Source organism: Parambassis ranga, chromosome 19 (assembly GCF_900634625.1).
Source record: "Parambassis ranga chromosome 19, fParRan2.1, whole genome shotgun sequence".
Taxonomy (NCBI): domain Eukaryota; kingdom Metazoa; phylum Chordata; class Actinopteri; family Ambassidae; genus Parambassis; species Parambassis ranga.
The window spans coordinates 730,748-744,759 of record NC_041039.1 but is presented as its reverse complement, the minus strand read 5'-3'; the positions used below and the strand labels follow the sequence as shown (position 1 = coordinate 744,759).

The 14,012-nt window shown below is 44.0% G+C and overlaps 1 protein-coding gene across 3 annotated transcripts in view; it reads right to left on the bottom strand.

Moving 5' to 3' along the window:
- Nucleotides 1-4,279: 4,279 nt before the first annotated feature.
- Nucleotides 4,280-14,012, bottom strand: part of carmil2 (capping protein regulator and myosin 1 linker 2) — a 93,520-nt gene continuing 83,787 nt past the window's right edge. For 2 of the 3 annotated variants that reach the window (XM_028430942.1, XM_028430944.1), the window contains 3 exons: nt 13,458-13,547; nt 13,041-13,163; nt 4,280-6,880 (listed from right to left, as the gene is read on the bottom strand). In XM_028430942.1, coding sequence (XP_028286743.1) covers nt 6,357-6,880; nt 13,041-13,163; nt 13,458-13,547 — 737 coding nt within the window. In that variant the 3' untranslated portion in view covers nt 4,280-6,356. The remainder of the gene's footprint in view (nt 6,881-13,040; nt 13,164-13,457; nt 13,548-14,012) is intronic. The other variant, XM_028430945.1, reaches the window with a different exon arrangement.

The window sequence follows — 14,012 nt, the reverse complement described above, 5'->3', positions numbered from 1 at the left end:
TAACAACTTGGCCAATGCCGATTCCAATGTTTTTTTCTTTTTGTTATTTATTCCTTCTTTTGCGCACAGAAACATACAAGTCTTTCAACTCTTCATCATACTATCCTTGAATGAGCACGAATTTAGACAAATTTATGAAACAACCTTTAATGTCACTTTTTAATTGACATTTAAGATTAAGATTAACCTTAATTCACATGTAAATTCTTTTCTTAAAAATTACTTTCAAAAACCCTCTTGGACTGCTACTTAATCATTGAATAAATTGTACCTGAATTGCCCAACAAAATGTGGTTTTAGCCTGATAAACAAAAACTTACTCAATGAGAAGATTTTTTTTTATGGCCCAATACAAATATTTTTACAAAAAATAAAAACACATCAAGTGTAAATAAAAATACAAAAAAAATAAGTGGGAAATAAATTATGTTCTTCATGCAATACAAAATACAAATATAAATAGGGCTACCTTTCACCTTGTGTACTTCTCATATTAAAACATTACAGTGTTTCAGAACTCACAGGCTGGAACGTGGAGCATCTTTACAAAACAAAAAAAAAAAACAGTCCCATACAGTGGACTTCCTTTTCTGAACGTTAATGATACATAAGTCAACTTTTTAGTAAGATGCACGTTTTTCTTTACAAAGATACGCATCTCTGCCTTGTCGCAGCAAAGTCTATTTCTCTTTTCATCCAAGACATGAGACACAGAGCTGAATAACCGCTCACTCTCCGTGCTGGTGCATGGCGCACAAAGGTATTTGCGTGCCATTTGTGCCACTTCTGGAAAGCGCAGGTGGTTATTTCTCCAATAGCCGAGTGCAGTCTCGCTTCTGGGAATAGGGGTCTCTGCCAAGAAAATATCCAGTTGTTGGGATACAGAAGTACTTGGCCTCTCTGGTCCGTTTTCTTCCAGAATCTCCTCAAGCTGATGCCTCTGATGAGCTAACTTCTCTTGTCAATTGTTCAAACGGGGAGAGGAGTGTTATAAAGTTTTCAATTAATTGCCACTGATGCGCACTGAGAGTGGCCGGGAGGTCGTAGTATATAAACATTGGCCACTGCCATCGGCAATTGTCATCTTTATTTGCCGATGGCCGATAACGAAGCAAACATCGGCCGATACCGATGTTTAGCCGATGCATCGGTGCATCCCTAATTATCAGATAACACTTTTTCTCTGGATGGAATTACTTTGGCCTCCAGTACAACTGTGAGGAACCTCGGAGTTATCTTTGATATCTTTGTCATTTCTCTCTCATATTAAACAGGTTTCCAAGACCGCTTTCTTTCACCTGTGTAATATTGCTAACATCAGGAGCAGCCTCTCTCAGAGTGATGCTGAAAAGCTCACCCATGCTTTTGTCACTTCAGGACTGGACTACTGCAACTCATTATTGTCTAGATGTCCACACATCAACAGCCTGCAGCTGATCCAGAACGCAACAGTTAGAGTTCTGACAGGAATCAGCAAAAGGGATCACATCTCTCCTGTTCTAGTGTCTCTTCACTGGCTCCCAGTGGACTCAAGAATGTGTGTGGACTCTCACACACACTACTGAAACGCTCTCACACACACTACTGAAACGCTCTCACACACACTACTGAAACCCTCTCTCACACACTACTGAAATGTTATCCTCTCAGACACACTACTAAGATTTCAGTGTAACAGGAAGGTTTTTCAGTGTAACAGGAAGGTGGCTCAAAACAGGAAGTGCTCTGGAGCATTCTCTGGAGGCACATGCTGTCATAGTGGATAATAGTCAGGGGGAATGTCATGAAAACTGAAAGGGTTGCCCGGTTGCTGTTGCATTAGACAATGTTCGAATTGTCTCCGCCAACGCCAAAATGTTATTTAGTAGAGCTGCAGCTACTGTTAGCTCCTGAGATGACATGTGTGCTCCAAAGACACTCCACTTCTGCCTACACTAAAATGCCTTCCGGTTACACTGAAATCTCAGTAGTGTGTATGTGAGAGCATTTTAGTAGTGTGTATGAGAGGATAACATTTCAGTAGTGTGTGTGAGAGCGTTTCAATAGTGTGTGTGAGAGCGTTTCAGTAGTGTGTGTGAGAGCGTTTCAGTAGTGTGTGTGAGGATAACATTTCAGTAGTGTGTGTGTGTGTGTGTGGTTTGGGAGTTCTCTGCAGCTTGTTGTCGACACATAATCTCAGCTGAACTTCTTGTGTGGTGCCAGACAAATATTGTGTGATTGGTCAAAAATTTAAAGTAGGAGTATTTAATGCAAAAATTTGAAAATGTTCTGTAAGCTTCAGAAGCTAATATTCAAAGTGTGACCACTCATCTCTTCTGAATAAGGGAGCCGGAGGTTGGAGCCGCAACACACTTTAAGTTGCTTCCTGTGTGCAGCCTCGTCTTTATCGCAGAAGACATCTATTGTCTCATCCCCCTCATCATGTGGTCATTTTTTCATTGTAGTTTTCAGTTACTTGCTGTTTTATTGTGAAAGCATTCACTTTTGTTCTCGTGCCTCATTTTCTGTTCTTGTGTGTGATTGCTTGCTCCATTCCCAATGTGGCTCCTTGTTGCCTCACCCGGTGTCATTTCAGTTTTGCCAGTTCATTGTTTGTTTTCATGTTCCAGCCAGTCATTCCCTGTTATAGAGATTCAGACCTGTCCCATGTTTTCTGGGATTTTTGCGTTTGAATGTTTGGCTGCCTTTATTGTGCAGCATAGCATTTCTGCGACCTTGTTTCGAAGTAAAACTTTTGAAGGATATTTCTGGTTGCTGAGTTTGCTTTTGGGCCCTGACAACAGTATGAACTGGCCAAAATGGACCTATAGCCATCTCAGATTCTGTTGGAGCTGCCTTTAAGGCCCAGGGTCAGCGAATCCACAAGCAGGAGGAACAGCTTTCCTTACAGGAAGAAGTTAAAAGGACATCTGACTGGCAGGAGAGCCTACAGACTACGGCCTAGTTGCCTTGACTTCACATGTGATGAAGTCACTGGACAGGCTGAGTCTAAAACACCTGTGTGCTGTTGTGGAACCATCGCTGGTCCCCCTGCACTTTGCTTACCAGCCCCGTATTGGAGTGGAGGATGCCATCATCTACCTGCTGCACAGAGCCCACATCTACCTGGAGGAGGCAGGCAACCGTTAGAATCATGTTCTTTGATTTTTCCATTGTGTTTAACACCATAAAACCTGCCCTCCTGAAGAGGAAGCTCCTGGACATGAAGGTGGAGACCCCACTGGTCACCTGGATCACTAACTATCTCACAGGCCGACCACAATTTGTTAAGGCCGAGGAACACTGTCTCAGAAGTTGTGAGGCGGAGTACATGAGTGTGATAGACAGCTTTGTGTGTGGACAAACCCACCTGCAGCTCAATGTCACAAAGATAAAAGAGCTGGTGGTGGACTTCAGAAAGCACCAGCACCAACTCATCTATAAACTCTGATGCAGTGTACGGGAAGGGACAGGGGTTGTACCTCCTAAGGAGAATCAGGTCCTTCAATGTCTGCCAGACCATGCTGCAGATGTTTTACCACTTGGTGGTCTCAAGCATCATCTTCTATGCTGTAGTGTGCTGGGGCAGCAGGATGAAGACAGCCGACACCAACAGACTCAACAAGCTCGTTAGGAAGGCTGGCTCGGTCCTGGGAGTTGAGCTGGAGTCTGTGGTGGAGGTGAGTGCAACTATGCACTCATTGTGATGTTTCTTGATGTTTGGATGCTCAACTTTACTGAGGATTGCAGGTAAGAAAAACCAGTAAAGTAGGCTGACTAGCATACAACAATACAAACCAGATGTAATAGGTCATCCACATACTTTTGATGTATTAAATTTGATATATTTAAAACAATACAAATCCTTTTTTTTGTGTACTAACATAATATAGAAGTACTGACATTGGAACCCAGCCACTGTATTCAACTGTTATTAGGGCACTAACATTATGTACGTACTCTGTCACATATGTATAACTACACTATTACCAAGTGCAAGCCACAATGATGATGATAATGTGAATTAATTGGATATGAGAGAAGTAATAAAAGTGCCAGGCACATCAGGAACTTCTATTAGTATTGAACATCTATTGGAAGATCTGCTGGTTTCAACCTCATTGAAAAAACACAAACATCTTCAAATGTTCAATAACAAAGAACCACTGAGCAAAACAAAAAAATAAGAGCAGAAAAGTATGACACAACTCATTTAACTTTTTAATAATATTTACAAGTATATGGATTTGCACTCTGTTCATAACTTTGTTTTATGTAGTTTTGTAGATATTTTGTGCTCTTTATTGAGATACAGCAGGTCTCCAACAATACATATCCCACACTACCTCCTCCTTCCTATGGTACATGGCCCCGGTGTCCTGTGCATCCTCAGCCATTCATATGATGTAAAAGAAAACATCATTACTCAGATCAGTCAAAATACTTCAATTGCTGTGGTCTAGTTCTGATGCGCACCTGCCCATTGAAGGCACTTTTGGCAGTGGATATGACCCTTTAACTAGTATCTATACAGCCCTATAAACAACAAACTGCAATGCACTATTTGTTCTGCGAGTTTTTTTTTTTATCAGAGCCAGCATTACCTTATAACAGCGATTTGGGTTATAGTAGCTTGTATGCTGAATCAGACAACACTGGCTGGCCTTCACCCCCTCTTCACTTTTGATATCTACTGGCCATTGCAAACTGAATACTGCACAGAGCTGCAGTTTTGAAGTTGCTTTGACCCAGTTGCTTGTACCCAACTACACGTTGTCAAAGTCACTCAAGTCTTGCCTGTCTGTTTGTCCTGCTTCTATTAAAGCTACGTTAAGATACAAAATTTCACCTTAGTGCCTCATATATCCCACCCACTGACATAATAATCACTGCTATTTACATCAACCGTCAGTGCTCAAATTGTTGGAGCTGATTGTTAATGTTTCCTTTACATCTGTTTTGATGGTGAGCTTAATTTTTGTTCATAAGAAAATTGGATTCAAAGCCATTTTTTAATCTCTTCATTGGCCATAATGGTCAAAAGAAATAAAGACTTAATACCATCATTGCACAATGATTTGCTGTGCTCTGTATTAAAAGGCAGATGCAACTACTACTGTATAAAACTGAACAGCTGGTGCTGAATTGCTGCTTCTGATTCTGATTGACGCAAACAGTACATGCTCACCAAAAACAGCTAACAAAGGCCAGAGCACTTTGGGTAAAATGTCTCTGTGGTAATCCAAATAATCCTAGTAACTCAAAAGAATGTAGTTAATGAGGCATTTTTCCAGAACCTTGACCACCTTCTATAGTAGGACAAACCTCAAGAGTAGTAAAGTGAAAAAATACACTATTGTCCACTGATAAAGTACATCTTGGGCATAAAAATCATTTAATTTCATAGTGATACCGTCTTTAGTAGGTGATTCTGGTGAAGTACACTCCAGCTGTGTCCATTTGAGACTGTCAGTTGTAGGGACATCTTCAGACTGAGTACAAAATAAATTGTGCATTTTAGTTCAGGATTATTTTTGACATTAGTCAAATAATGAGGTGTCAACATAATCTGCATATACATGGTAGGTGCATAAGTGTCTAGCTAGCTACAGCTAAGAGCCTGTACATTAGCGGTTTGAAAGTAAATAGGGACTGAAGGCAAAAACAAACCACCTGCCATATTCGTACCAGGTTACCTCCTACACATTTCGCATTTCAAATGTCCAGATGTTTTTTTTAGATTTTTTTCCTTGGCTGGATGTTTATAATATAAATACATTTTTAAACATCATGGTAATAAGTATTCTGATGACCAAAAATATTTTTTTATTGCAGTCAAACCAAGTCAATGATGTGCTCATCCAAGTAACCATGTGACACTTTGTCCATAAGTGAGCAAATGAGTAACAGTTGTGAGAGTGTGTGCTGGAAACTAAATTTGTGTGGTAATGTGAAATTGGTTAAGGTCATATGTTTGTGCACATGAGCGCATAACGTTTATAAAAGTAACCAATCTTTATGTGGAACTGATTTAACCTTAGTTCAGGTGTGCTATATTGCATAATAGACAACAGAGCACAACCTTGTAAAACCGAACTGCTGAAAGTCGTATATTTGAAAAACAGAAAATATAGCAACATAAATATGTTTTATTTTTTCTATTCCAAATCGATAATTATAAAAACTATACAGAAGCTCGTACCCAGCTAATATACATACCAGCTGTGTATATTTTGTTGTCACACAGCAAACTGATGTGGGATATGGCTGTGTTCTGGAGAAAACAACATTCTCTATCCCCAGACCCCAGATATCTCCCACTCCCTGAACTCAGTAATATAATTTCCTCCTTAATTAAGACAGTCTCTTCATTATTCTCACAGAGGGGGCTCAGTTCTTTGGTCTGCTGTGTGCTGTTTAGAGACCACCTCTCCCTCCTCCTGTGTGCTATTTTTCAGGTCTGCTGTGGCTGTCACTGTGCTGTGGCTCTTAGTGTGGGGAAGAGGGCTCACTTGAGGGGTTTCAGATGCCACAGGGGTTGTGCTGGGGGTCTTTTCTTGCGATGGTGCAGAGGCTGTCAGTTTTCCTTTAGTTTGGGGGATTGCTGTGCTGTGGGTCTTTTTCTGGGATGTGGGGATTGCAGGACACTTTTCTAGGGTGTGGGGTAATGCTGGGGGCCTCTCTGAGGATGCTGCGCTGAAGAATTGTGCTGTTGCTCCTTGTTGAGCCCAAGCAGAAGAGGGTAGGCACCCTACATTTGGTGCTTCTATCTTTTGTAGAAGGGGGGACTTGATTTCAGCCACAGTACCTCCACAGCCTGCTCTTTCTCTCTCTGCAATCAGCTCCTCCTTGTGGACAGCTTCCTTGTTCTCTTGAACGGTCTGTTTTTCTTTGTCACTTGCTGTATAGATAAAGGACATAGATATGAATGTTTAAATAACTGTAAGTGAAGAAAAGCAAAAAAAAGATCTCATTACAGGGGGCGCTGCTGAGCCATGTGGCCACGCCCACATATGACGATGAGGTGATATGAAAAGGTGCACAGGGGCTGATGTCATGATAGAGTAAGAGGCAGGTAGGATGAACAAATCTAGAAACACAGCAGCTTTCTGTATGGTGGCGAAGGGTCACCTTTGTGGCGATGCCCCGCCCACACGGTGAAATATCGAGCTGCGTTTTTGATAACTTTTGCTCAGCCATGTCTTCAGAACCAGGTGACAAAATCACAGGTCTGTCAGAGTATTTCCCTAGGAGGAGTTCGTTCAAATACGAGATGTGGAACATGGATAATCAGCCTGAACATAATTCATACCGCCAGTAGGTGGCGCTATGAGAGTTTGTGGTCATGAGCATATCAATCTGTTCAGAATGACAGGCTCAGCATGCCTGATTTTTTTCATCCACATCGGATGAAGTATGTGGGAGATACAGCAACAAACACATCCATTTCCTGTGCGTTGGCGAAGGGTCAACTTCGTGGTGGCGCCACAGCCAGACCGTATGACGAAGTGCTGCGTTTTTGATAACTTTTGGTCCCTGACCCCTTAAGGGCGAGTGCTACAATTTTCAGCCGTATCAAGCGATTCCCCTAGGAGGAGTTCGCAAAAGTGCGGGGTGTACAAATTGGAACAAGGCGTGGTTTTTTCAAAATGGCGGACTTCCTGTACATCGTGGAATTTTTGTCCAAGAGGCTTTTTTTCTTGTCACGAGGCGATACATCAGTGTACCGAGTTTCAGGTCTGTAGCAGTTGCGGTGAATATTTTCACACTTTAGGGGGCACTGCAGAGCCATGCAGCCACGCCCGCCAATGGCGACAGTGTCAAGTAAAAATTTTAGTTGGGGGACAATTTTGGGTAAAGTTTGGTGAGTTTTTGAGCACGTTCAGAGGGTCAAAATCGCGTCCAAAGACGCGGGAGAATCATAATAATAATTAAAGCTGCAAGCAGCGATGATCGGGCCCTCGCACTCCGCGCGACCGCCCCCTCCCCGTCACGCCGTCCCTTCGCTCCTCTGCTCCCCCCACGAGCTGCGGCGATTTTGCCAGCGGTGGGAAAAAGCCGGCAGACAGAAGCAGAGATGTGTCAGTACAACAAATCTCTCAATATATGTGAAAATTGTTAGTGTGCAGTAACCTCCTCTTTACAGTAGGTGGCGCTGTCCACAGATGTCCACACGGGGTCGGGGTCGGGTCTGTATCACATGTAAAAAATTTGAGGATTTTAGGAGCATCCGTGGTGGAGTTATATCAGTTGCAGTACCGTATGTGTCCACTGGGTGGAGCCAGACACCATGAGAATAGTGGAGACCCGTCTGTGCATCAAACCTCAAAAAACATTTGATTCATACATGAAAAATGTCCAGAAGCAGTTACTTCCGGTTTCCTGTAGGTGGCGCTGTGCAGGTGACTCATGAGCATGCAGATGTGTGGGGGGACGGACCGTTAGGACATGAAAAAAATTTGAGGACGCTAGGACGATGCACGGCGAAGTTATAAGCAGTTGATGTTTCATGGCGAATGTTCAACAGTCGCCACCGCCACGGGCAGCATGATACAGGAATCCACACAGGTGTCTCTGTGGGACTTCAAATCTGTGATCCTCATTTGGCTGTGTAATGACAGGGAAGGATTAAACAGAGTGCATGTCAGTGAAGAACATGGCACTTCCTGTCTCCACCACAAGGGAGCGCCATAGATCATGATGACATAGAGACGTTCAGGGAGGGGCTCTGACCACGTGTAGAAAGTTTGAAGCCGTTTGGAGCAAGTATGTAGGAGAGAGAGCTGTTCGTGTGTGAATGGCGAAGTGACGCCACAGCGGCCACGCCCTTTAACTTAGAGAAAAGCTTTTGATAACTTTTGATCAGCATGGTCTCTAGGTGACAGCGACCGAATATGAAGTCAATCGGACGAAATCCCTAGGAGGAGTTCGTCCGCATACCAAAGGTGGAAATCGCTGAAATTTGACCGCCTAAATCAAAATGGCTGACTTCCTGTGTGGTCTAGATCAATGGTGCAAGAGACTTTTATGTGCGCCTGGACGTGTTCTGTGTGTGTGCCGATTTTTGTCTTCCTACTCCAAAAAAACCCCTATGGAGAGGGGTATTTTAAAAATTCAAGGGGGCGCCATTGAGCCATTTTGCCCCACCCACTTACGAGACCCCCATCAGTTGCTAGTACATGCCCCCGAGAATGTGTGTATGAATTTTCATGATCATAGAAGGTCATTAAGGTCATTAAATACTCAAACGTAATCTCACGGCGAAGGATCGACAGTTGGTGCCCCGCCACACGAACACCATTGCACGCAGCTTCACGGCCTTCATAGTGTAGCTTCACCAACTAGTTGGGAAGGTTCTAGAGGTGAAATGAAGTTGATGCTGTCAACTATGTAGGAGCAGTACACGTCAGAGTAAAAAGAGGCCATTTCCTGTTACCAGCAGGGGGCGCCACGAGTAAGTAAGGGTTTCAACATATGGAGGTGTTCAGGGCGGAGCCCTCGTCATGCTCATAAAGTTTGAAGACGTTTGGATAAAGTATGCAGGCGTGAGAGCCGTTCAAAGTTACATGGCGAAATCATGAATCGTCGCCAGACTTTGGCGAGCCACAGAGGCCACGCCCTGTAAGTTAGAGAAAAGCTTTTGATAACTTTTGATCAGCAGGTCCTTTAGGTGACCTCCAGCAAATTTCAGGTCAATCGGGTTACAGCTCTAGGAGTTCGCTCACATACCAATGGTGTAAATCGCCAAAATCGCCATTTTCCGTCCAAGATGGCGGACTTCCTGTTGGGTTAAGGTCATGGTGTCAAGAGACTTTTTGGTGCGTCTTGGTATGATAAACATGTGTACCGATTTTTGTGCACCTACTCCAAACTAAGCCAAATGCGAGGGGTGTTTTGAAAATTTCAAGGGGGCGCTGTAGAGCCATTTTGCCCCGCCCCTTTGCAGCGACCACAAAATATCAAATTTTTCGCCACCCCTGATAAGTGTACAAAGTTTCGTGAGTTTTCGTGCATGGCAAAGGGGTGAAAAATGCAGTTAAACAGGCAGGCAAATAATAATAATAATAAACACAGCAATTACAATAGGGCCTTCGCACCACTCGGTGCTCGGGCCCTAATAATAAACACAGCAATTACAATAGGGCCTTCGCACCACTCGGTGCTCGGGCCCTAATAAACACAGCAATTACAATAGGGCCTTCGCACCACTCGGTGCTCGGGCCCTAATAATAATAAACACAGCAATTACAATAGGGCCTTCGCACCACTCGGTGCTCGGGCCCTAATAATAAACACAGCAATTACAATAGGGCCTTCGCACCACTCGGTGCTCGGGCCCTAATAAACACAGCAATTACAATAGGGCCTTCGCACCACTCGGTGCTCGGGCCCTAATAATAATAAACACAGCAATTACAATAGGGCCTTCGCACCACTCGGTGCTCGGGCCCTAATAATAAACACAGCAATTACAATAGGGCCTTCGCACCACTCGGTGCTCGGGCCCTAATAATAATAATAATAATAAACACAGCAATTACAATACGGCCTTCGCACCACTCGGTGCTCGGGCCCTAATAAACACAGCAATTACAATAGGGCCTTCGCACCACTCGGTGCTCGGGCCCTAATAATAATAATAAACACAGCAATTACAATAGGGCCTTCGCACCACTCGGTGCTCGGGCCCTAATAATAAACACAGCAATTACAATAGGGCCTTCGCACCACTCGGTGCTCGGGCCCTAATAAACACAGCAATTACAATAGGGCCTTCGCACCACTCGGTGCTCGGGCCCTAATAATAAACACAGCAATTACAATAGGGCCTTCGCACCACTCGGTGCTCGGGCCCTAATAAACACAGCAATTACAATAGGGCCTTCGCACCACTCGGTGCTCGGGCCCTAATTAAAGCTGCAAGCAGCGATGATCGGGCCCTCACACTCCACGCAACCGCCCACTCCACGTCACGACTTCCCGTCCCTGCCACGCCCCCCTACGAGCTGCGGCGATTTTGCCAGCGGTGGGAAAAAAGCGGCAGACAGAGGCAGAGACGTGTCAGAGCAACAAATCTGTCAATATATGTAAAAAAATTTTAGTATGCAGTAACCTCCTGTTTACAGTAGGTGGCGCTGTTCACAGATGTCCGCACGTGGTCGGGGTCGGGTCTGTATCACATGTAAAAGATTTGAGGATTTTAGGAGCATCCGTGGTGGAGTTGTAACAGCTGCAGTACCTTATGTGTCCACTGGGTGGAGCCTGACACCATGAGAATAGTGGAGACCTGTCTGTTCATCAAACCTCAAAAAACATTTGATTCATACATGAAAATTGTCAAGAAGCAGTTACATCCGGTTTCCTGTAGGTGGCGCTGTGCAGGTGACTCATGAGCATGCACGGACCGTTAGGACATGAAAAAAATTTGAGGACGCTAGGACGAGGCACGGCGAAGTTATAAGCAGTTGATGTTTCATGGCGTTTCGTGTCTGTAGGTCAAACGGGGAAGCAGATCTCATTCCAGGGGGCGCTGCTGAGCCATGTGGCCACGCCCACATATGACGATGGGGTGATATGAAAAGGTGCACAGGGGCTGATGTCATGATAGAGTAAGAGGCAGGTAGGATGAACAAATCAAGAAACACAGAAGCTTTCTCTATGGTGGCGAAGGGTCACCTTTGTGGCGATGCCCCGCCCACACGGTGTAACATCGAGCTGCGTTTTTGATAACTTTTGCTCAGCCATGTCTTCAGAACCAGGTGACAAAATCTCAGGTCTGTCAGAGTATTTCCCTAGGAGGAGTTCGTTCAAATACGAGGTGTGGAACATGGATAATCAGCCTGAACATAATTCATACTGGAAGTAGGTGGCGCTATGAGACTTTCTGGTCATTAGCATATCAATCTGTTCAGAATGACAGGCTCAGCGTGCCTGATTTTTTTCATTTACATTGGATGAAGTATGTGGGAGATACAGCCACAAACACATCCATTTCCTGTGCGTTGGCGAAGGGTCAACTTCGTTGAGGAAGTGCTGCGTTTTTGATAACTTTTGGTCCCTAAGCCCTTAAGGGCGAGTGCACTAATTTTCAGCTGTATCAAGCAATTCCACTAGCAGGAGTTCGCAAAACTGCGGGGTGTGCAAATTGGAACAAGGTGTGTTTTTTTCAAAATGGCGTACATTACTGTACAATTTTCGTCCAAGAGGTGTTTTTTCTTGTCACGAGGCGATACATCAGTGTACCGAGTCTGAAGCCTGTAGCACTTGCGGTGAATATTTTCACACGTTAGGGGGCGCTGCAGAGTCATGCGGCCACGCCTGCCAATGGTGACAGTGTCAAGTTGCTTTTTTTCGTTGGGGGACAATTTTGTGCCAAATTTGGTGAGTTTTTTAGCACGTTCAGGGGGTCAAAATCGCGATACCGTGGGCGGAACAAGAATGACGTATAATAATAATAACCAATTTTCATGATCCTGTGTCAAACCGGCCAGTGGGCCTAACCGTTAGGGGGCGCTATAGAGCCATTTTCCCATGTGCGTTTCAAAAGTCAGCAATTTTCTAAATTTTTCGGGCGAATGAATTTTTCTACCAAGTTTGGTGAGTTTTGGGGCATGTTAAGGCCCCCAAAAATGCGATCAAAGGGGGGGAAAAAAATAATAATCCCAAGGGTTTTAATAGGGCTCTTGCACCATTCGGTGCTCGGGCCTTAAAAATAGGGGCGCTATAGAGCCATTTTCCTATGCGCATTTCAAAAGTCAGCAATTTTCAAAATTTTTCAGGCGAATGAATTTTTCTACCAAGTTTGGTGAGTTTTGGGGCATGTTAAGGCCCCCAAAAATGCGATCAAAGGGGGGGAAAAAAATAATAATCCTAAGGGTTTCAATAGGGCTCTTGCACCATTCGGTGCTCGGGCCCTAAAAATGAAAAATAATAATCCCTAGGGTTTCAATAGGGCTCTTGCACCATTTGGTGCTCGGGCCCTAATAATAATCCTAAGGGTTTCAATAGGGCTCTTGCACCATTCGGTGCTCGGGCCCTAAAAATTACAAATTAAGACTCACCAGGTCCATCAACCTGAGCTGTTTGTGCTTCCTCACCAGTAGATGGAGCTTCAGTGCAAGAGGGCAGGTCCCCTCTGTTGCCACGGAAACAGATGGGTGACCTCTGTAACACGGCTTTTAGCTCTGAGAGACAGTAGTCAAGCAACTTATTGAAGAGTAAAGTACACTATGTGATGCCAACCACACTTAAAAGACATACTCTAATCTACAGTGGCATTAGTGAATGCAGGAGTATAAACTATGACTATACATCAGCTGCACTTGATATTGTTAATACAGCAAAAATTCTGAAAATCCAATTATAACTGCTCCTGAGTATCATAATATTAGTCCTTTATTGTATTATGCACTGCCATAATAATATTAGTAATTTCTGCTGAGAGTGGATTTTAGATGTGTATCAGATTGGCACCTCACCTTGTGTCATGGTGAGAGTGTCTTCATGGACAGACACGGCTCTGCGTTGTGAAGTAGGTTTCATGTGTTGGCGTGGCCTAGGAAGACTCTCTGAAAATGTGCAAATGCATAAACAGATATCACAAACACATGCACACACACACACACAATTCAAAAACTATACTGCCATAATTTTTAACATAAACTCAATATGTCAGGGTTTGTCAGGTGAGAGGACACAGGTGCAGAATGTGGAGCGATTTAAAGTTCAAGAGTCTTTTATTTAAGCCAGGAGGGCAAACAACAAACTAAAAATCACACTTCACGTGGCAAAACTAGACTAAGAAAAACAGGCACATGGCATAAAAAGGCAAGAACAAAAACAAGGCATGAACGAGGCTTCTACCTGGAGCACGCTGAGGTCAGGCAGAAGTACATGGGGTAGGTGAGGAACAAGGCATGGCATGGCATGGACAAGACTTAGCAACAAACCCTACACCAGACGAGACAAACTAGCAAAGACAGAGGGGAAGACACAGACTATATACAAAGGGACCAGGGAAGACAACGAGGAAC